The sequence below is a fragment of the Magnolia sinica genome, chromosome 7 (assembly GCF_029962835.1).
Source record: "Magnolia sinica isolate HGM2019 chromosome 7, MsV1, whole genome shotgun sequence".
Taxonomy (NCBI): domain Eukaryota; kingdom Viridiplantae; phylum Streptophyta; class Magnoliopsida; order Magnoliales; family Magnoliaceae; genus Magnolia; species Magnolia sinica.
The window spans coordinates 96,197,212-96,222,057 of NC_080579.1; the positions used below are offsets into that span (position 1 = coordinate 96,197,212).

The 24,846-nt window shown below is 40.7% G+C and overlaps 1 protein-coding gene across 1 annotated transcript in view; it reads right to left on the reverse strand.

Moving 5' to 3' along the window:
* The window catches only part of LOC131251844 (brefeldin A-inhibited guanine nucleotide-exchange protein 5), a 57,917-nt gene that overhangs the window by 16,398 nt on the left and 16,673 nt on the right, over positions 1–24,846 (reverse strand). The window contains exons 18-25 of the mRNA XM_058252832.1: positions 24,555–24,764; positions 12,520–12,630; positions 12,257–12,441; positions 11,445–12,071; positions 10,901–11,318; positions 10,191–10,430; positions 9,943–10,066; positions 9,642–9,790 (exon numbers count right to left, since the gene is read on the reverse strand). Of these exons, the coding sequence (XP_058108815.1) occupies positions 9,642–9,790; positions 9,943–10,066; positions 10,191–10,430; positions 10,901–11,318; positions 11,445–12,071; positions 12,257–12,441; positions 12,520–12,630; positions 24,555–24,764 (2,064 nt within the window). The remainder of the gene's footprint in view (positions 1–9,641; positions 9,791–9,942; positions 10,067–10,190; positions 10,431–10,900; positions 11,319–11,444; positions 12,072–12,256; positions 12,442–12,519; positions 12,631–24,554; positions 24,765–24,846) is intronic.

Genomic DNA, 24,846 nt, shown 5'->3' on the forward strand with positions numbered 1-24,846 from the left:
AAAAATTCTTCGTTCCATAATTCGAGTGGAACCCCCCAAATGAGGACACATTTGTCCTCATCATTGAAGGCAGAAAACTGATCCCAAGATATAATGTCTGTAACGGGACCTTCCCAGTGGATTGCTCCCACAACAATCAGTGCATCCAGCTCAACTCCCGGATCGGCTTTGACCCAGATTTCGTTGTAACCAATGGGGCGCAAGCTAATCGATCTGGCACAAATGGATGTACATTCATCAATCCAATCGTAGATTTGAGAGATGGTGGCGTCCTCACGAGCAAGGACCACCACAGAATCCTTCAGCGCGTCCTTAGCCTTGAAAATGTCATCGAAATTGATACGGATGGAATGTGGGGGGGGTGGTGTGAAAACCTTCTTCGGGAAAATAGGTCTTCTTACCTACCCCCACGTCGCTTGGAGAAGGTGTATGCCCTGGTTGGCGATTGGCACGGAGAGAACTTACCAGTACGTCTCGGTAAGTAGTAGAATGAAAAAAAGCTTTGGAGGGATCGGCAGTGCCAGTCTTGCAATGAGGACGGGATTCCGGGATCGATCTCTTTCGATTTCTCTCTGGCCCATATCTTGTCCCCCCCGAAACTTTGGCCATGTAACATTGCAATAGCTCTTGAAAGTTCTTCTTCAGAACTCATCCTGATGAGTGCGAAGCCCCTGTAATGGCCATTGCTTTTGAATCTTGGTATAATCACATCCATAACAGCCCCAACCCTCCCGAGAACTCTTTCCAGATTCAGGGGTACCCATCCAGACGGGTATCCTTTCACGAAAAGTGTTGGAAGGGAATCATATTTGGAATTGTTTGATTTTCGATACAATATTTTCCTTCTCACCTGTGTCCAGTCGTCTGCTTCTTGACTCCCGGCCCCATCGCGATCACGATCGCGAAGCGTCGGTTGCAACATCAATCTCGCTAGCGTCGGTTGCATCGGTATGGGCACACTTTACGGTGTTGGCCAATACTCGTGAGCATTCTCAAATAATCATCGTCACTTAGATTTTGTAGTTTATAAATAACATTTCTCACCAAATTACCCATTTTCTCTGACTCTAGTACATTCCTAGACATGTTAGAACTTGCAATCTTTCCGCTGTTGTGTTTTTCTGGAAGGTGTTGTGTGGTGATGATTAAGTACAACCGTACAAGTATCATAGTTCTTAATTTCCAGATTTTCCATTTCAATGTTCAAAACCTTGGAATTCTTCTGAAAATCATATTACATTACAAAATCTGGACTCAACCAAATTTTTAGATTTTTTTTTTTTTTTTTTGGGAAACAATGATAATATTATAAACAAAAGCCAAAGCTCATAGTAAACAACTATACAAACCCTATTGGGCTATGGATCCCCCCCCAAGATGCTGGAAAAGAAGCTACAAGCCTACAATCTTTAAATAAAAAGTCCATTCTATAACAAGCGATTTAGCTTTACCGAAGACCTGAGAAACCTGTCTATTGTCATTCCTGGAGCAATGGTCATTTCTTTCCAACCATAAAACCCAAATGTCTGCTAACACGCACAATTGTCAAACATGCCCCAACAATCTTGCAAAAGCACAATGAAGGAATAGAACCACTAATTCCTCGGCTTGCATACACATTAGACAAACATTCGGAAAGATAGGGCTTCATTTTCAGAGATTACCTATTGTAAGCACATTCTTCCTCCCAACAAGCCACGCAAAAGCTGTCACCTTTAGTGGGGCACCATATCGCCCAATGAACTGAGTCGAACAAACCCCATCCCTAGAAACGACCCCCGTTAGAGACTTATAGAACTATTTTACTAAGAATACGCTAGACTTATCCTTAAGCCATTTCGTAGAATCCAGTTTAGAAGAAACTGAAGATATCTTTGATAACAACCACAATAGATGAATGAGCTCTACCACCTCTTCACTGCCCAAATTCTGCCCACATGGCTGTGCCCATACTACCTCCTCTCCAACTACTAAAAAGCAACTAGCTACCCTCAACCCCTCCTCGACAGAGATCCCCGCCAATTATGGAAAAAGCTCAATTAGCCTATGATTTCCCACCCATTGGTCCTCCCAAAATCAAATATTCTTCCCATTCCCCAATAACAAACCCACCCCTTCTCATACTTCATGTTTTACTAAGGCCACCAATTTTGATGCAGGTTGATCTGGGCCACAATCCATGGGTCAGGCCCAGGCCCATTAAATCCAAGCCCAATAGTTGGCCCGTCAATAAGGAGGCCCAAGCCTCCTATTTAGGTAGTTAGAGAAATCAATCAGCTAGCTAAGAATAATCTAGTAGTCAAACATTTTTAATGCATTCTTATCTCTTTAATCTCTTTTCCATATTTGTGATAAATCATTGGTTGTCAATGACATTATGTTTTTCCACGTATGTACGTCTCAAAAGCCTATATAAGGGCCTGAGATGAGAAATATGAAGACATTTGAAAATGGAGACAAATCTCTTTGAGTTGTTCTCTTCTATTTGTTTGTGTTCTTGGGTTTAAGATTAAAGGTGCCTACGTTTGGGTGGATCCTTCCCATCAGCCAGTTGCGCCAAATTTCCATATATGAGATACCCTGTATAACGATGACGACTTAATCCACCACCCCCTTTCTTCCAGCCCATATTTTCTAACTAAAACCTCTCGCCATTGGGAACCCACCTCTACCCCAAATCTCCAAACCCATTTTCCTAATGAAGCTATATTCATCTCCTCCAATTTCCTATATCCCACTCCCCCCTAATCCCTTGGTTTACATACCTCATCCCATTTCAACAAGTGAAACTTATGACCATCACCCCCTCTGCTCCACAGAAAGTCCCGCCTGAGTTTATCCAGTCTTTCCAAAACTAACTTCGGGCACTTCAACAACGATATATAATAGACTGGGAGATTGGATATTAACAAAGTAAAATTAAAATATGGAAAACAGAATATGGCTAAATCAACCATGTCCAAACAATAGACATCAAGTTAAAATTTTAGCTCATCTATAGCACTCCACGCAAGTTCGATGTAGTGACAAACCATAAAGAGCATCCAGTGAAATTAGACATTGGAAGGGAGCCAATCTTAACATATAACTGTTTAGTACTTAAAAAAATAAAAATAAAAAAATTAACTGTTTAGTACCTTAATCTCTATGCTAAATCTAAATATCCTAGCAATTGTGGAACCTCCAAGCCATTGCTTTTTTAAGAAAGTATACAATTTATGTATAACTATTGTCATGTAGGAATCACGTTGCCTTGAATCGTCTTATGTGGGATTTGATCCAAATTGTGAGATCTTAAACATTAATGATCATTTTTAAAACACTGTTCAGAATGATTTATTTATGTATCAAGAATCTTGCATACAAAATGGAAGACCCCGTGCCATCAGTTCCTCTCCCTCGACAATCAAGGGACCAATGTTCTTTGGTTCTGAAGTGTTCAACAAGATTTTGGACAATCTTGCTGTGTTCAGCTTACTGGTAAGGCAGATGATATGGCTAATTCATAAATTTAAGTGCATTTAATGGAACAATTGCTGTAAGTTTTAACAAGGTAAAAGAAGTTGTTGGTCAGAAAAGACTCCATGTCATTTTCTAAACATGCAATTTGCAATCAATGGAAGACAACTTGCAGGCAACGTCTTTGAGAACTGATTGTACCATACAATTCCCTGACAACGTTATCATCTTACACGACTCTGGGACAAATTACTTCTAAATTTATCTATATCCCAAATGTTAAAAAATAGTTCTAGCACTCACGGGAAAAAAAGAAGAAGAAGAAGAAGAAGAAGAAGAAGCACGGATCACCAATTCATTTTCTGTTTGAACACACTTTCTGGGTGCACATATAAGAATTGACTGATACTGGCATATCCTATCTCAGACCACCAAATTCCAGCCAACTAGCAAAACAAGTCAACCATGGGTCCCAAAAACTCATGAAGGATATAAGGATTGAAACAGGCGGAGATGAAATTACAACTCCCACGAAATCAGGTATGAGAGCCAGAGATGATGGTGGAACGATTGTCCTTTATTTCCCGGGCTTTGTGGAAGCGCCAATTCTAACAGAGCTGAATCCATGGTAATTAAAGTTAGAATAGAATTATTTGCATACCGATTTCAGGTTCTGCCTAGTGTGGAAGGTGACTACTCTTTGGCACTCGCATGGACCTCGGGGAAGGCCTTAGCCTCACAAATGACATTAGAATAGGCTATTGATTCTCATCTACAACCTTCATTCAAGTTCATAGAGAAAACCAATAGCATTACTGATGCTCTTCCAAAAAAAGGAGTCCAAAGGCCTAATCTTTGTATTGAGGACTCTTATCAATTGCCTGGATGGATTGCATTGTTTTTGCTCCCATGTTTGGATAAAATTTTGTTTCTTCATCAAAAGATTTAAACAAAAAAAAAAAAAGTTCAGCAGGAGACGTGTTCAGCAAAATATTTCAGTCGATTGTGGAATGGAGCATTTCGGACATCTGGTTAGGAGGTTTCCAAAGGAACCAATTCCTTTCAAGTTGGAATGTGGTTCTGGTCTTGGGAGGCAGATCTTCAAATCTCTAGTGGTGGCGTGCAGCGTGCTGAGGTTGGGCTTGAGGTGGCATGCAGCATAGCCATTCAACCATATTATAGGGTGTGCATTGTTGCACCCATTAAGTCATTGCCACCATGAGCAATAAATCTTTATTATTTGTGTTGATTTTGTATTTTTTTTCTCTGTTTTCTTTTTTTAATAAATGAAAGGGAAAATGACAAATACTACACCCACCCCCCCCCCCCATCTTTATATTTGTATTGCAGCAAACCCCCTACTTCAGAGATTCAATTGGGGGATAAAAAAAGAAAGAAACTAGTTTTTTTCTTTTTAAGATTTAAAATAAAATAAAATAAAATAAAACTACTCACGAAATCCATCCTTACTAGTCGCTGCAAGTGAAGCCAAAAAACTGGCACCAATTAATTTTCTATTATTCCCAATATACCCTTTTGACTCCCTTGTCATCTCTTCATCTCCTTCTCATGCAACCACACCTCCATATATCAAAATGCAAGATCCAAGCCGCTCATCAGGTAGACCACACAATATGGTTCTCATGGGCAGAAAATTGAGCTAATATTTGCAATTAGTGGCCAACATATGCAGAAAAGAAATGAGCAGTTAAAAGGAATTGACAAACACACCAATGTACTTGCATGGCTTAGGAGATGAGTGACCAACTTGATTTTTACTCCTATGCATGGTCACGATGAGTCCCACTGGGTGAGTGGCTTGGATGTTCTAGTTTGGCATATGGGCTCTTGAGTGCGCTCACAATGGACTTTACAAACACTTGCATACACCTTAGAAGATGGCTAGACTTATCAGTTAGTTTTGCACCATTTAGAAAATAGTGGTGACTCTTCAAACATACAGATGGCATAATTGGAAAGCAATCCAGACCATCCAATCACTAAACTATGTTAGTATGAACCATCTAATTTTTCCCTTCTAATTGGACCACTCATTATGTAACTTTTAACCATCCATTTGACAGCCATTAATTAGGTGGCTAGGACTTGCTGATCAATTTAATTGTAGAGGTGTGTTCCATCCACAGATGAGCCCACAATTTTGATGGTTTGGATAATTGTACATACATCAGTGCCATATGTAAGGATGAGTCATCACCATTTCCTAAGTGCAGAACTAACATATGAGTTTGGGCTGATAAAAGGATTGCACTTGCCTGACTTGCATAGGCAGGTGGAGGGCCTGACTTGCGCTAACTGAGCACTACATGAGACAAACTTGCATCAGATCCACCCGTCCATCAAGTGCATCACCACATTGTCACCACGGACCTAAAAACCAGTCCAATCCGAGACTTAGGTGGGCCATTCCACAGGCAACGGCATAAAATCATGCATAATACCTCAAAATTCTGTGTAGCTCACATGAGTTTGGAATGTCATGATTTTCAGTAAATCTATTCATCTTTGTGTGGTGCATCAGATGAGCGGATTGGATGGCATATACACACCCACACAATTTGGATGATTTTAATGGACTCCCCATTTCATCTTTTGCTATGGTGTAGCCCAGCTGAGTGTTGAATGAACTTAATTTTTGGGCCCCGGTCCAAACACATGATGACACAGCTGATGCACTGTGTGGACTGTGGATCTCATCCAAATGAAGTCATTTCGTCTACGTCAGCGAATGTCATTCCACCATTTGCCTATGGAAGTCACACCAGCATTCAAAAAAATAAGAGGAAGACGATTGTCTTTAGTCGGTGAGTTTGCAATAAGGCAACCACATCATGACTTGTGGTGATCTATGACTCGTCCTTCTCATGTGTTGCACTCATACAGCTATGAATGGAACATATCTCTTTAACTATAGCAATCTTCACCATTCATTTCATGTACGTCAAGTTTATTGTTAAAAGTAAAATAGTGAGTGGTCAATAAACTCCTACGGGAAAATAAAAAGTTACTATCATATTCCTGGTGTGATTTTATTTTTATTTTTTTTGAGAGATAACTGCAGTATTCATAAGGCTCAAACGAGCAAAAGAGAACAGAAAACAAAAGACAAAGGAGAGGGCCTGCTGAGATAGCCGGCCTCACACCTTAGCAAAAAGAGGAAAAATTACAAGGGGAAAGATTTACAACGTTAGAAGCCCACTCGTAAATAAGATGATGAACCCTTCTAACCACAACCTCCACTGGATTCGAGATATCACGGAAACATCCCTTGTTCCTTTCCTCCCAGATAGCCCACCAAACAGCGAGAAGAGACATTCTCCAAACCACAGTAATTTCCTTACCCAAAGCCACACCGTGCCAGGCCGCCAGCATCTGATTCGAGGAACCCGGAGAAGACCACATCATCTGAAAGGAAGACAATAAGGCTGACCAAACCTTCTGAAAGAACAAGCAATGTATGAAAAGATGGTCAACCATTTCTTCATTAGCCATGCAACAGAGATGGATATTGGGGAGAATCATTCCTCTCTTCCTAAGGTTGTCCACCGTTAGGACTTTCTTTCTGCCAACTAGCCACCCAAACACCGAGATCTTCGGAGGAACTTTGTACTTCCACACCCTTCCTATCATAGCATCAACCACACACGCCGACTTTTTTCCCACACTCGAATAAAGGGACGAGACAAAAAAGAGACCCTTCCTATCAAGACACCACATCAGCATATTCCTGGCGTGATTTTTGAGTCATGCTCTATACACAATTTAATCATTTAACAATCTAGATTGAGGTCAAGGAAGATATGGTCGATAACTCGACGGAAATCATTAAATGTTTTGAAATCGTCTTGGGCTTAAAGGTTAATACCTCGAAATGTGAAATGCTTGGTGTTCATTTATCGGAAGAAGAGGTGCACCAGCACGCAGATCTTTTTGGATGTGGAGTTGGTTCTTTACCTGCTTTGTACCTTGCGCTGCCTTTGTGCATTGGGAAACCGCCAAAACACCTTTGGGGCCCAGTGATTGAACGAATAGAGAAGAAACTATCTACTTGGAAGAGCCACCATCCGTCCTTGGGAGGTCATTTAACCTTGATCAAATCGGCCTTCTCTATTATGCCTTTATATTTTATGTCATTATTTAAGTCAGTGTTGGCTAAGCTTGAAAAGTCAAGACACGACTTTCTTTGGTGCGGGAAAGAATCTGGGAAAAAGTTTCACCTACTTATGATGCAGGACGATTAACCACTTGCTCTTAAAAGCTCGAACTGTTAGAGTATGGCGAATTAATCCCTTTATCTCATAGCTCAGGCCTCACGTCTCATGGGTTAGGACCTCGGCCGAACCCCCCTCGTGGGCTCGTGGGCCCGAAAACATATGGGCCGCCCCCCGCATCCCACGGGCTACCCCACTCGTGCCCGGTGTGAAATGTCCCTGCATTAATCACCCCCGGTGAGGAGTCTCGAACACAAGACCTTCCCCGTGGGCCCCAAATCACATGGGTCACCCACCCCGAGTGTGTCCCTGCATCCCACGGGCTACCCCACTCGAGCTCAGTGTGAAAATGCCCCTACATTAACTTATTTGGGATGACGCATGCAAGTCGTGGTTGGAAGGGGGAGGTGGGTTGCAAATCCTAGAGTACATGAACAGTGCTTTGTAAGTGGTTGTGGTGCTTCGACACGTAAGAAAACAGACTTTGAAGACAGGCTTTGGCTAGCAAATACAGTACGGTCTAGAGGGATGGTGGATCAAGGATTTTTCACGTTACAAATTGTAAGGTATATGGAAAGCAATCATCCCAATGGCTTCGAAATTCAAAGAAGCTATCTCATTTCAAGTGAGGAATGGCACTAGTATTTGTTTTTGGGAGGATTTATGGATCAAGGACATCCTGTTCAAGGAAACCTTTCCAAACCTAACGTTTTTTGCTACAGACAACAATCCCTTGGTGGCTAGCTGTTTATCTAGATGTGGAGAGGAGGGCGCCTCCCTGCCATAGAGGATTAATAGATGAGGAGGTAGAGTCATCCGTTGCCCTTCTAGATAGATTGAAAGGTATTAAGCTAGATGATCGCGAGACAGACTTGGTGGTCAGGAGAGGGCCCAGTCTGTAAAGTTTCTCAGTTCGATCCTTCTACAGGCTGATCTCCTCACCCTTGGATTCCTCTTGCCACAATTTCAGTTTTTGGAGATATGGTGCTCCGATGAAGGTGGTTGTCTTTGTTTGGTTGGTGAATAGAAATACGATTCTCACCATAGATAATTTGCAAAAAAAGAGGTACGGTGCTGCCAAATATTTGCCTATTATGCATACATGAAGCTGAGTAAGTGGACCATTTAGTCCTCCACTGCCCATATTCGAGGAAGAGATGGGGTGCTTTTCTCTTCTCTATCAATGTGAGTTGGGCTACTCCATTTCCCTTCTCATCTTTCTTGGCATCTTGACAGTGAGGCGGGCTCAGTAAAGATGGTAAAGTGGTTTGGCGATTGGCAGTTATGGCACCTCTTTGGGCCATCTAGGGGGAAAGAAATAAGTGATGCTTCAAAACAAAAAGATGAATTCAGAAGATTGGGTTATTCGCAGGGCGAAGGCTTTGGTGGTAGAGCGTGCTTTAGGATTCAGTCATATTGACACCCCTGTTCTTGTTGCTTTGTTGGGTTTGTAATTAGTTGTAATCTTTTCTGGCTGCTTCAGCCTGGTTTTTAATAAAATCGTTACTTCTATAAAAAAATAATAATAATAATAATAATAAAATAAAAAATAAAGATTGATGTATAGATCCCATGTGCATGGTTGACAAGTCACCATCACTTTTAAAATGGTTAATTATCAAATAAATTGGCTCATGAAGAGGGGTAGAGCTGGAATTTGGAAAAAAATAAATTAATGTCTTGCTGCCATTTTCTCCAACATGAGGAACGATCACTAAAACACAAGGAGTGGTTTGGAACCAAAAAAATAAGGTGGTTGGTCTAGAAAGCTCAAGTGAGGGGTTTGGTTTCAATCCCTTAATAAAATTCCACCATTAATAAAAAAGAAAAACGAGAAAAGAGAAACAAGAAAGAAAGAAACTACAGGACTGAATTGCTTTGTATATGGTATTCCTTACACAATCGATGTGAATAAAAGTTAACCATGGGAAAAAAGTTATAATGGCAAACCTCTGCAAGACGATCTTCACATATACGCAGGAGGGCAATAGCTTTCAAACTTATCCGGGGAGAGCTTTTATTATTGGCGAAACCAATAAGACAGTTGACACAATCCATAAAACAGTCTCCAACAACCTGATCAAAGTGCTCCAAGATAACTGCAATACATCTTGAATTAGCTCCAGTGAACAATATTGGAAACTTAAACAGTAAAGATTGTAATTTTTAAGTGCAGTAAGGAAATTGCAAAAAGATTTATACATGATTCCCATCAATAACTATACAAGGGAAAAGAAGGGTGGGTTCCTACCTTGTTCTACATTTTCAAATGCACTTTCAACAATTGATTCCAATTCATCATCAGCAGCTGCCGTAAAGATCATAAACACACTTCGCCAGCCCGATTTTATGCTTCCAACCTTTGATTTTATCATCTGAAAAAAAAAAAAACATATTCTAATAGTCATAATTGATATATTTGAATAGAGGGATTTTCAGCCAACTGGCATAATGAGTTGCACTTGTAGTCATGAGGAAAGTCAGCCAACCTACACATACCTGAACGATGCAGTCAACAATTAGGCCTCGTATAGATTCACTTCGACTATTCCGCATAAGAATAACAAATGGTTTCAAAATGTCATTCTGGAAAGTGAAGTTGGTGAGCTCAGCACGCTCCAGATACTTCATACCTAGTTGCCTTAACGAGTCAATGGCATACATAGCAATTTTTTCATCATGGTGACTCCCAGCAGAAATAAAATGGTTGGACAAGACAGACCATATTCTGGCCCAGACCTGAAAGTTGAAACCATACAAATATTATGAGAACAAATAAACCAAGATGATTAGTATCAGCATCCATGTATTACTCCAGTCCTGTCAAATGCATGTCTACTGACTCAATTTTGCAGATGACTGCTTAACAAACTATGCAACAAAAAGAGTAATTCTTTTATCATATGTCTTGGCTAGTAATAGGATGGTTGTCAATGTGAATACAAACAATTTTCACATATGCACAGGGACTTTGACATGTCTATGTGCACGTGTGGGCCTGCACATGCAAGTACTTACCAACAGAGAACATCGACAAATATAGGGAGTAATTCCTACTGCGTGTGCATTTCCACATACCTAGACATATTTGATGCCAGCATATGCATCCGTGCACTTGCATGAATGCACCATCTAATGCTACGTGCATATGAGTACAGACTGCAAGTATTTGTTTACGTTGTATCGAGAATGAAAGTATATTGAGTTACCATACGGATTCGAGCCATATTGTAGTAACTGATCTCAACCAGTTTCTGCAAGCTGAAAACACGTGCAGGTGTTTGCTTCAGTTCTTCAGCAGATACACCGCAGAGAGCTGTGAAGAACTCCACAACTGAATCACTAGGCAATTTCACACTGTTTACAAATACTTGTTCAGCTGGTTTTCCAGACAACTCCCTGAGAGATTGAAGAACAGAATCCCTCGATATTTGATTTGATCCATGCATCACTGTTGCAGCAATAGCTGGTGTAGAGGTGATGTATTCTAGCCTAGACACGCATTCTAAGACGGCATTCCAAGTATCTTGTAGGGAGTCTGTCTCTGAATCACATAGAATAAGCAGAGTTCTCAGTGCCTCTACATTTTTACTGCGCATCTCCTTTGGAGCATGCAAAAATGTAAACCTGCATTTAAATTTCAAAAAGTATTGTTATGGTAAAGAATATATTATTCCTATCTGTCATGTAACAAATCAAACAATTAATTGGAATTGCAGCATTAAAGAATCTGATAGAAAGTGAAATACTGACCGAACTAAAGATGTCAAAAAGGCATAACGCATGGTGTCCATTCCTAGAACACGTGTAATATGTATACCAGATCTAAATCCCTCCATACAAAGAAGAATCCTTGGTTTATTATCACCTTCCTCCATGGTAACAGAGAATGCTGCAAGTAATGGCCATCCAACAGCTTCAAGCATAGGCCTCACAAGCTCAATCTGCCTAGCTGTATAAAATACACCCCTCTTGCCCCCTTGACTTCTAAAAAAGGCCTGAGTCTGCTTAACAATATCTTCACTCTCTTTCTTTGTATCAATAGCTGACTTTCTTCTTGGAAGGGCCAAATTAAGAATACTGACAAGACGACCCCCTTCTTCAGTTTCTACCCTCTGTCTGCTGCTTTTACCTGCAGTGGCTAAATCATTCTTCATCTTTATCTCTTCCTTAACAATAGAATCATAAATCTCCTCCAGGAGCTCCTTCGGAGCACATTCCTCTGCGTCACTCACAGTGTTCATGCGTATGAAATCAGACTTCGACATTTTAGGCCACACCATCGGATTGTGTGCATCAGTATTCAACATGATAACTGCATATGCAAGAACATATGCGGTATCTGCATTCTTGAAAAGTCCTGGGTTGTTAGCACAATAGCTGCAAGAAATTCACCACAGTCAAGACTCAATTGCCACATACTAACAGAAAATGCTAGCTTGCAAAATAAAAAATTGCCAAACATAGATACATGGATAAATGATTAGCAAGATGATCAAGATCGAATGCAATTGAAGTGTTCACAAAAGAAATATGACGCCCTTAATATTTAAAATGCATTATACCGCTCGGCAAACTTTTCCATGATCCGGTCTATCTTTTGTGCTTCTCCTGGGAGCCGAAAGCCTTTCAGGAATTCACGAATGGCAGCATCAAACTTCAATCCTGAAAACTTCATGGAATCAACATAAGCATGCATGATGGCAAGAGGAAACTCCTCATGTTGACCCAAGTAGTCACCAATCATAGCCTGCAAAATAGGGAGGGGGGGAGTTACGCAAGTCTGTCTTTCAATATAAAAAATAGAATTATAATAGGAAACTCCCACCTTATCCAAACTAGGAGTATTCCCCAGGAACTGGGCCACTGAAGCAGGGGTGTTTTCAACTAACTTATTTGATATCAAGTACTCTATACCCTTTCCTGGCTTCCTGTTGAACTGCACAAAAAATGAAACCATATAAACCCCTCGATATTTAAAATATAAACATAAAACAAAGTGTCAGAATATTCCCAAAGAATTACTATTTGATTACTAAAAATAAATAGAAGCATATAACATGTGTATGTAGGTGAATGCTGATGTCCACAATTGTTTTTAGTAGCACGTGGCAAATCCAATCATCGATCTGGACTATCCATCCATTCGTACCATTGGAGGCCAAGCAAGGCGAGAAAAATCATGCCGATTTGGTGTTCCATAACCTTTTGAATGTGGGCCATTTTGTAACAACCGTCCATTTTTCTTTGGAATCATAAGGAAAATGATGCAGGACAAGTAACCACTTGCTCTAAAAGCTCAAACTGTTAGAGCTTTGGCGAATCAATCCCTTTATCTCATAGCCCAGGCCCCACATCTCATGGGTTAGGACCTCGGCCGAACGCGGCTCGTGGGCCCCAAATCACATGGGTACCGCCTCACACGAGCCACCCACCTCACACGGGTGGGGCCCGCCTCACACGAGCCACCCGCCTCACACGGGCCGCCCACCCCGAGTGTGCCCCTACATCCCATAGGCAACCCCACTTGAGCTCGGTGTGAAAATGCCCCCGCATTAATCACCCCTGGTGAGGAGTCTCGAACACGGGACCTCCCGCTCTGAGACCAACTTGATGCAGGACAATTAACCACTTGCTCTACAAGCTCGAATTGTTAGAGCATGACAAACCAATTCCTTTATCTCATAGCACAGGCCCCACATCTCATGGGTTAGGACCTCGACTGAACCCCCCTCGTGGGCCCCAAATCACATGGTTACCGCCTCACACGAGTCACCTGAATTACACAGGTGGGGCCTGCCTTTCACGAGCCACCCGCCTCACACGGGCCGCCCACCCTGAGCGTGCCCTTGCATCCCACAGGCAACCCCACTCGAGCCCTATGTGAAAATGAACCCGCATTAGAAAAAGGTGCAGTGTTCAAAATATCGTCAATAATCAACATATCAAGCGATATAATCTGTATCGCGCCTCAGCGATACAAATATTGAGGGTAACAACATAGTTTACCAGTTATTGCCAATATTACTAATAATATCGCTGCTATCTTGTGATGGTATCTAACAACAACCTTTTGAAATAAATACACTGTATTGTTGATACATGCGATGATATCACTGATATTATTGATAATATCAATGTTACTAGCATTAATACCTGTGAATTTCCAGGGGAAAAAAAAAGGAGCAAAAAACCAATTTTTTTGAAAAATTTTGGAGAGGTTTCTTGCCAAGTTTTAGATTAGTTCTTTATATGTGCTAAATTATTGCATTATTCCTGAAAGATTAGTTCATTAAAATCATATTTATTATCAAATATTTTTGTCCGACAACATATAGTTTAGGCCCACATACAATGGAAACCTATTACACTTTGTTTTTTGTAAGATTTTGAGTCCGAATTGTGTTTTAGATTAGTTCATTATATGTGCTGAATTATTGCATTATTCCTTAAAGATTAGTTCATTAAAATCATATTTATTAATCAAATATTTTTGTCCGACAACGTATAGTTTGGGCCCCACATACAATGGAAACCAATTATAGTTTTTTTTGTAAGATTTTGAGTCCAAGTTGTGTATTCATGTGTCTTTTTTTCTTTTTTTTTTGAAGGGTAAAGCATTTTATTTATTAAAAAGCTGTTTGAAATTACAAAACAGAGCCACTATTACATCCCCAAAACAGATTGTGCCACATTAATATCTACTAGGCATGATCCAGCTGCCCAATCTAGAACATCCCTCTTTGCTTATCATAGAGTTTTTTCCCAAGGCCCCCAATTGTTGCAGAAGCATCGTATGTTACGTTCCCCCATATGTTCCAAAGGACTGCTAGCAAACACAACCACCAAAGTACCCGGCTGTTTTTGGCTAGTTGAACAGCATGCTGCATCTGAAATAGTTGGTCAACAGAGAAGAGCATCACCCAAACTATACCAAAGATGTTGAGGAGATGAGACCACACTTGCCAAACAAAGGGGCAATGGATAAATATGTGATTGATTGACTCAACATCATCCATGCAAAGAAAACATATACTGGGGAGAACCATTGCTCTCTTCTGCAGGTTGTCTATGGAAAGGATACGCTTCCTTCCCACCAACCAAGAGAAGGATGCCACCTTAGGAGAGGTGCCATAAAACCAAAATGCATGAAATAATCCACCAGTTCCTGCTTCCTTCAAATCCCGGATCTTCAAGTAAAGGATTTGACTGAAAATATTCCTCAAGGGGAAAAGCATTCCAAACAATATTGTCCAAGGAACCAAGGGAAAGATAAATATTGTGAAGACACGCCAATAGCCTAGCAAGATCCTCTGCCTTTTTTTGTCTTTCAACATCTCCTGAAGTTCCACTGGAAAACTCCATTTTCAAAATGTTTCCCTTACGCAGTGTAATATTCCCTTTCGATTCGAGTTGGCTTGGCTCAAAGTGGAGGGTTTACAGGACTTGGTTCCAGGCTGGAGGTCATCTTTTGCGATTGAAGGCCATGTTGATTTCAAGCTCTTCTAGAAGCTAAAGTTGATGAAAGTCAAGCTCAAGGTGTGGAAAAAGAAGTGTTTGGGCAACAGGAGCAAGAGATGAACCTTATTCTACATGAGATCTAAGCATTAGACGTCAAAGAGGAACGTAACGCACTGTCGGAAGTTGAAAAAGCTATCACGGATAAGCTCTCTGCCAAGTACAACATCAGGCTAAAAGAGGAGATCAAGTGGCGTCTATTGCCGAATTCCAGTAAACAAAAGCAGAAAATAAATGAACGACAATCGAATTAGAACCCCACACCTAATCGTTGATCTACTGTTAATAAGCAAAATAATATGTCGTTGGGACGAGGTGCGGACGACATCACTCTCTTTGAGATAGTTTGTACCCCTTGGACGATTTTGACTGGTGCAGAGGCTCCCGATTTTGACTGGGCCACATTTAACAATTGTGATTAAAAAAAAAAAAAAATTTATTGTAAATTTTAGCAAAACCTTGCCAATTAAGACTCTTAACAAAGGACACCCCCCCCCCCCCCCCCCCCAAATGAGTATACGCAAATCCGGTTAAAGGTTTCCAAGCCAGGAATCCCACCGATTGCACCCCCCTGCGCGCCCATACGGGCTTGTGCATAGTCATACAAGAGCCTTATGAGGATAATACTTTATAAACACATTTTTCTCCCATTTCCTATCCGATATGGGACAAAGGTATTGCCCTTGGAAAATCAAACCAACAACACAAGTTTACAATAATTGGGTATTTTTTTATTTTTTTTCGGAAATACCTACAATAGCATCAACACTCTCAGGCCACCTAGCTTAAGAAGACAAGAATACGAAGTTCTTCCGCGGGACTACTAGTGTTAGAGCTTAGGCTAATTGCATCTCCTCACTCCCAGTGGACGGTAAGAGAATTATCGATGAAAGCCTAATTTGTGAAACCATCGTCAAGTTCTACTTGAACCTACTTTCGGGAGAGAATCGGATATGATCGAGTCTTGATAATCTATTCTCCAATAGAATCTCTTTTGAGGAGGTTGATTATCTTGAAAAGACAAATCAGGAGGAAATCAAAGTTGCGGTCATGGCTCTTGGTAGGGATAAAACTCTGAGGGTTAATGGGTTTCCCTTAGCCTTCTTCCATATTTTCTGGGAGTTGATCAAGATAGACCATCGTCCGCCTAAGATGGGAAGTTCCTTCATAGCCCTCATTCCAAACTCAAAGGTGTTGAGCGTCTGAAAGATTTTAGGCCCATCAACCTCATTGGTTGTCGTTATGAAATCATTCCTAAGATTCTAAGGCAAAGATTGAAGACGTGATTCCTAAGGTTACTTCTCCTTTCTAGAGTGTGTTCATCTCTAATAGACAAATCCTCGATAGTGCTGTTATCGCTCACGAATGTCCCAACTCGTGCCACCGGATTGACAGGTAAGGAATCATTTGCAATATTGATATAGAAAGGCTTATGATCACTTGGACAATGTGAGCTCGACCTTACTAGGGAAGTGGGTTTGGAGAATTTTGGTGGAGAAAAATAGCCTATGGAGAATCATCGTTGTTAGTAAATATGGCCCCTCCACCATGGGTTGGTGAACCAAGGATTTGTCTCGACACCATGCATTGAACCTTTGCTAGGCAATTGATCTGTTAGCAAGTAGAGCGTTCGAGGGTGTGGGATTCGTCGTTGGGGATGGAGCTTGAATCAAATTATGGGAAGACAAATGAAATGGGAAGTCCTCAGTTCATTCGGAATTCCCTAGTCTAGCCAGGCTCTATTTTGTTGTCAATGTCTCCGTCACTTGGTGTTTATCGATATCGGGGGATGGGGTGTGTGGGTCCTTCATAGGCGTCACCCGTCGTATGCAGAGACCGAAGAAATGGTGCGGCTCCTTTCAGGCCAGCAAGGGTCCTAGCCTTCTCCATGTGTGAAAAATTCATTGAGTTCTCGGTGCCGTCCTCCTATGTTCTCATTTCCCAGTCTGAGAATTGTATCAGCTATCGCCACATTGGTCCTATCTGGTTCTACATGTGTAGGCAGGAATAGGGTCTTTACCATTGATGGCTTTGCAGGAGGGTTATGGTGCTTCTGAACATGTCTTCTTTGCTTTAAAGATGAGGAGATGGTAGAACATATGTTCATACATTGCCCCTTTGCTAGGGGTGTCTAGTCTAGTATTCTAGCTTCTTTTAATGTCCCCTAGTTGATGACGAGCTTTATCAAGGGGTTGTTCTAGTCTTGGAACATTGGCAGTGTTGGGAGGAATGGAAGGTCTAGGTGGAGGGTCGCTTCACTGACCGTTCTTTGGATTATGTGGGGCGAGTGGAATAACTGATTTTTCATAATAGAAGCGGCTCTATTTTGGGGGTTATTAGTTAGGCTAAATTATGTAACATGGAGTGGGTGCCCAATGTGGCAGTCTATATTTTTTGCTTCAATTTGCTTTTGTCCTTGTTGGCCTTGTGGCTTTCCTTATAAATTCCATTACATTTCAACCAAAAAAAAAAAAACACATTCCCTAGTATTTGTGATATCATTGACCATATCTATTGTACATATAACAATAACAATAGAATATAATTAAATTAAAACAATAAAATAAAACAAACCTTAACCATGTGGGACCTATTACATGGATGTTTCAACATAGTGATTGGACCAATTTTGTTTTTCTTTTCAATATTGACTACCCACTTCAACATGATGATTGGAACTATTTTGTATCCATGTTTAATATTGACCACCCATTTTTCATGCCATTGATTAGATGATTATGATCATCCATTCATGATGCAGTACATGAAAATTAAATATGATATGAGAGATTTCAGGCTTAAGATTCAGAAACAATTACACAAATTCCATATCCCACATGAAAGTCCAAACATTCAATTAAGGGGAATCTATGCGGGTCTAGACCTACACATGATAGGGCTGGATCAATAAAAATTATGAACCAAACGATACTCAAAGATAAGAAATAATCATCCACACATGCATAGTAATCAGTCCCTAATCCAAGGGATTCACCAATTTCAAATCAAAGAACCTTAGGGTAAGAAAAGGGGCATAAAATTGGAGATTTGAGTCATTTAGGGTTAGGTTTAGGGATTTTGGGTGAAAGCGGAGTGAACGGGAGGAAAGAGACGAACCAGAGAAGTACCGCACGCATGAACAACAACAATGGCCCAGACGCACATGTGTGTGATCTTGGCCGCACGTGTGTGGGGCCCACTATTAAGAAAAAAGTCACCTTGGCCCTGGTCAACCAGAGATGGACTCCAAAACCCTCAAATCTCAGCTTGATCCGATGTACGGTTTGTACATGGTGCTCCACCGAAGTTTCAGCCCTCTTATAGAGCCAGATTCTGAAATTCTGCTGTGGGGAGGAGAATTGCTGCAATAGATGATTGATTCGAAGTGTAGATGATGGGGTGAGATGAGAAGAAGGGATGGTAAAAGATGAGTAGTAGAGATGGCAATGAATGGAGGTGAATCGGGATAGATGTGGCTTCACACCATGGTAGTTAACCCTTCGATGAAGGGAGGGCTTCGCACCTAATTAGGCTTCACAACTTAGAGAATAGGAAAATGCAGAATTTTTATTAATCTTCAAAATAATTTAAAAAAAAATCTACAGGAGGTGCCTATTTATAAGAAAACCCTATACCCCAAAACTCGCGCCATGTGCGCAACCTATTACTTGGCAATGAAGTAAACCAAAATAAAAATTAATCAAAGAAATTTAAAGCGCCCATGATGTTTTAAATAACATTAATAAGCAAAACCTAAAATATGAAATCAATTTGACTAGTGGGCCACGATCATGAGATCCCATGATGGGCTTTTTTTGACCAACAGGCCCACTCTTTTGAATCAAAACTTCGTCTTCTAGCTAGGATGCCCTCCCTGGACGTCGCCATTGATCCAGATCGACGGTGGGGCCCTTTTTCTTCTGGTGTACGAGCGTAGGGGGTGGTGTGCGTGCACATGTGGACGGCGTGCACGGGATGTCTCCATCAATAAGTATGGGGTGTGTACCTAACACATTGAATAGATTAAATATCAATAAAAACCATTAGTAAATTGCCAATGTAGCTAAAAATATCAAGTTATGTTTTCTTCTGAAACCCGCCGTCCGACATTGAAACAATCTGATGATCCAGGATATTCTCTATTTCCTTTTTAGGTGTGTGAAGGTTAGGTATGGGAGGTAGAGGATGGGAAAATGGGTCGAGAAGGATAGGTATGGGAGGGAGAGGCTGGGAAGATGGGTCGGGACGGGTAGGTATGGGAGGTAGAGGCTGGAAAAATGGGTTGGAAAGGGTAGGTATGAGACGTAGAGGCTGAGAAAATGGGTCGGTATGGGTAGTTAGAGACGGGTAAGTATGGGAGGTAGAGGCTAAGAAAATGGGTTGGGACAGGTAGTTATGAGACAGAGGCTGGGAAAATGAGTCGGAAAGGATAGATATGAGAGGTAGAGGCTAAGAAAATGGGTTGGGACAGGTAGTTATGAGACAGAGGCTGGGAAAATGAGTCGGAAAGGATAGATATGCGAGGCAGAGGCTGGGAAGAAAGGTTAGGAAGAGTGGGTATGGGAGGTAGAGGCTGGAAAAATGGGTCGGGAAGGGGCATGGTTCAAGGGATAAATATAGGGAATGAGGACGGGTAGGCGAAAGGTCGGACAAAGTATTAGTGGTCCCCTGAAAAGTAACTAGATCATCCACGTTGAATGTGGAACTAATTCCCATAAAAGGTGGAAGATCTAACTCATACACATTGAGACCGTTCCGTTTTATAATTTTGAAAGGTCCAGCGCTACGCGCGTGTAACTTACGAACGGCCCCCGGAGGGTATCGTTTGGGCCAGATGCGGACTATCACAGAGTCCCCAATATTGAATTCTTTGAAACGTTTATATTGGTTTGCAGAAAATTTGTAATGTTCATTACTAGTAGTGATCTTCTGCCTAATTTCTTGATGTCATGAATGAATGTGATGCGCAAAAGACTCCGCAGGCTCTGAACACCTATGGGACAGTGACATAGGGACAAGATCAATACGTTTCCCAGGTTTATAAACAATAACGACTTCATAAGGACTGAGACCTGTGGACCTATCGACAGAACTATTAAACGCAAACTCGGCTGTAGGTATTACGGTGTCCCATGTTCTGATGTGCTCTAATTCCTCCTAGGGGGAGACTCATCCGGTAGATCATCAGGAAAGACATTACGTAACTCATCCATTATCGGAATGGCCTCAGTGGGTAACTCTACACTAACATCTGGTGCACTCTCTCCAACCACAAGGTCGCACATGTCGTACCCCTCAAAATAGTGGTCTTAATATCTCTCATGGGGTGGGTGCACGGGTGCACACCCATAATTGATTTCTTCACCAACTTCATTCATTGGTCTATCCACCAGGCCACCTGCCTGAGATGGGACATCTACCCTAATGGTGGGGTTTGTCCTGGCGATGGTCTTTAGTAGGGTAATGCGCACATCAAATTGTTCTAAGTATTGGTCTATTTCCAAGTGCTTAATTATAAACTCCAACTTTTGGGACAGCTTGTTTAGTGACTCTTGCAATTGTTTCATGTTTAGTGTAGGGTGTCAACCAAAATTCAGCAATATAGTTGTCAAAATATAAGATTTTTAAAAAAAAAAAATTTAAAAGAAACAACCTAGTTTCTAAAAACGAAAAAGGAAAGTTTCTAAGAAAAACAAATTAGGAAAGCTTCTATAAAAAAACAAATTAGGAAAGTTTCTTTTTAAAAAAAAAACAAATTAGGAAAGTTTCTATAAAAAAACACAAATTAGGAAAGTTTCTTTTTAAAAAAAAACAAATTAGGAAAGTTTCTAAAGAAAAGTAACCTAGTTTCTAAAAACGAAAAAGGAAAGTTTCTAAAAACAAATTAGGAAAGTTTCTAAAGAAACAAATTAGGAAAGCTTAAAAAAAAAAAACAAATTAAAAAGTCTCTTTAAAAAAAACAACCTAGTTTCTAAAGAAAAAGAAAAAGGAAAGTTTCTAAAAATAGAAATTAAGTTAGTTTCTAAAAAAGAAAAAGGAAAGTAAACTAGTTTCTAAAAAAGAAAAAGGAAAGGAAATTAGTTTCTAAAAACGGATTAAGAAAGTTTCTAAAAAATTAATTTCTAAAAAACAGAAAAAGAAAGTTTCTAAACCTAGAAATAGAAAACTAAGTTAATTTCTAAAATAATTCAAATAAGGGGATAACAAAAAATTTCAGCAGCTTATGTTAGGGTTTATGGACCTCTAAACAGCCATATATGATGAGAATTGATGCGTAATGGACATAAACAACCAAACCCTAAACATGTAATGAATTCCCCTACAAGAACCCGAGGTTTTGATACCAAATTTGATGCAGGACATGAAAATTAAATATGATATGCGAGATTTCAGGCTTAAGATCACATTAATTTAGAAACAATTACACAAATTCCATATCCCACATAAAAGTCCAAACATTCAATTAAGGGGAATCTATGCGGGTCCAGGCCTACACATGATGGGGCTGGATCAATAAAAATTATGAACTAAACAATACTCAAAGATAAGAAATAATCATTCACACATGCATAGTAATCAGTCCCTAATCTAAGGGATTCACCAATTTCAAATCAAGGAACCTTAGGGTAAGAAAAAGGGGCATAAAATTGGAGATTTGAGTAATTTAGGGTTAGGTTTAGGGATTTTGGGTGAAAGGGGAGTGAAAGAGAGGAGAGAGACGAACCAGAGAAGTACCACACGCGCGGACAATAACAATGGCCCAGGCGCACATGCGTGTGATCTCGGCCGCACCTGTGTGGGGCCCACTATTCAGAAAAAGGCCACCTTGGCCCTGGTCGATTAGGGATAGACTCCAAAACCCCCAAATCTCAGCTCGATCCGATGTACAGTTTGTGCGTGGTGCTCCACCGAAGTTTCAGCCCTCCTATAGGGGCAAATTCTGAAATTCTGCTGTGGCGAGGAGAATTACTGCAATAAATGATTGATTCGAAGTGTAGATGATGGGGTGAGATGAGAAGAAGGGATGGTAGAAGATGGGTAGTAGAGATGGCGATGGATGGCGGTGAATCGGGATAGATGTGACTTCGCACCACAGTAGTTAACCCTTCGATGGAAGGAGGGCTTCGCACCCAATTAGGCTTTACAACTTGTTGATAATGATGGTGTCAAGTTAAAGTTTCTCTTGTGGGGAGAGCAGGTTCTCCTTGCGAATCTTATCAGGTAGGCTCTTAATTGAATTTGGATTTTCATGTTATCTTGCTTGTGCTGCCATGATCCCATCCTTAAAACTTCTTTTCAGTGTAGGAAGTATGCTTGCACTGGATAGACCTTTCATAAGCAAAACCTAAAATATGAAATCAATCTGACTAGTGGGCCACGATCATGAGATCTCATAATGGGCTTTTCTTGACTAACGGACCCACTCTTTTGAATCAAAACTTCATCTTCTAGGCTGGAGGCCCTCCCTGGACATCGTCAACGATTCAGATCGACGGTGGGGCCCTCCTTCTGGCGTACGTGCGTACGGGGGGTGGCGTGACTGCGCGTGTGCGCGTGACGTCCCCACCAATTCAGCATGACTTTTTAACCATGGCTTGCATTCAGTGATACCAATGAATGAACGGCCAGGATCAATGATTAGAAATGTCAGGTGTCACCAAAAAATTGCAGGACATTTCCATTCCATAGACGCGCACACAACTGCGTGCATGCACCCATGGAGAATGTTTCAATAGAGACACAATGTGCACCTCGCTCAATCTAATCATAGGGTGGGCCACACCAAGGAACACAAATGTAAGAACACTAAAAAAAACTTCCAAATCAAGTGGTGGGCCCATCTGGAATGTGTATAGCATCTAACCCACCCAACAAGTCTACTTTACCATGAAATGGAACGCCCAACAAATCAAGCTACTCCAATCATCAGGTGGAGCCTGGCAACATGATTTTGAAGGTTTTTAGGCAATTTTACATTTTTTTTCGATGGTTTGGTCCACTTGATTTTTTTCCTTTTTTTTAAAAGGTAGCATAGGCTTTAAACCCAAGATATCAACGTTGAAACACACTCGATCTACCACTGAAGCACTGGCCCGAACCCTCCAAGCTTGGTCCACCTAATGATTGGATAGGCATGATTTTTTTATTAGTCAAAAAATCGTCATAAAGATTTCTATTTTTTATTTTTATTTTTATTTTTTTGAGAAATCAAAAAATCCTCACAAACAATCCCTCCCTCCCTCATCCGCAAATCCATGAAGGTAATGGATAAGAGTTCCCTCTACAAAGACAACCCTTGAGGATCCCTTCTCTTGCAACTGAATCAACACTACAACTAGCCATTCTATGGATGTGATTAAACTTAGTAACCACATACTTTAATCACATCTTTACCTTGTTTAAGATGAATGCCAAATTTCCGAGGAGATTTCCCGCAGCCCAAGCACTTGAAGATGAAAGAGTCCACTTCAATTATTCGAGTGCCTACCCTATTATAAAATAATAATAATAATAATAAAATAATAATCCACTTCAGTCTTAATCGCCATAATTCTCCTCTGTTTAAATGCCTGAAACCTGCTGGCCCAAAGAATGTGAGTTTGATTGCACATATCCATCTGTTAAAACCCCAGATATGCCTGAACTTCCAAGGTTGCAATTTCCAAAAGAATGTAAGTTTGATTGCACATGCCCATCTGTTAAAACCCCAGATATGGCTGAACTTCCAAGGTTGCAATTTCCAAAAGCCCAATGGAGGTAGCTACCGATGATATAACTCAATGGACGGTTGCCGATAGTCATTCTATTGACACTTTCCCAAAATTTGCTAGCATCAACTTAATGTTTGTTATCATCTTTGCCAAGGATGAAACCCTTTCTTGAAAGATTCTTGTGTTCCTTTCCTTCCATATTCCCCATAAAATTGCATGAGTAAGCATCCTCCATAGCATTTTACCTCGAGATCTAAAAGGCCTACTAATCCAAGCTTCAATTAGCCCTGCCTTCGCCCCACCTCCCTCGCTCTCCCTCCATCCACATTTTTTTTCCTGATAATTAACAGCGTCATTGAAAAGGGAAGAGATGATAAAAAAGGGACATCAAAAAGCCCCCGCCCCTCCACTTTTTTCCTGTTAATTACCAACATCGTTGAAAGGGCAAAAGAAGTTTTTTTAAATTTTTATTATAATAATGATAATAAATAATTTATAATAATTATAAAAAAAAAACCGTTTTTCCTGATAAGTGACATCATCATTGGAAGGCAAAAGAAGACGCAAAAGGGGCAAAGGGAGCAAGGACCAATGGATAGCAAAAAAATGCACCCTGAAATCCTACATCGCTAACCTCAGATATGGCAGCTTCCATTGTAGACTTGTGAGCCTTAGCCTTCTCAAACTGACTAGGCATGTCCTGCTTGCCTTTAGACTCATCGAAGGCAATAGATTCCCTTTCTGAAACTTCCACCTCCAGGGACTGACTGCTGCTACTCTGCTTTTCAGATTCTCTCCAAGATTTCTCCCAATCAGCCAGTGATTTTAACACACTAACAAGACACTGAAAGCACATGAACAGAAATGGAATCAGAAAACAAACTGAAATACCCAAGCCAGAGACAGCAAATAAGACAGAATCCAAG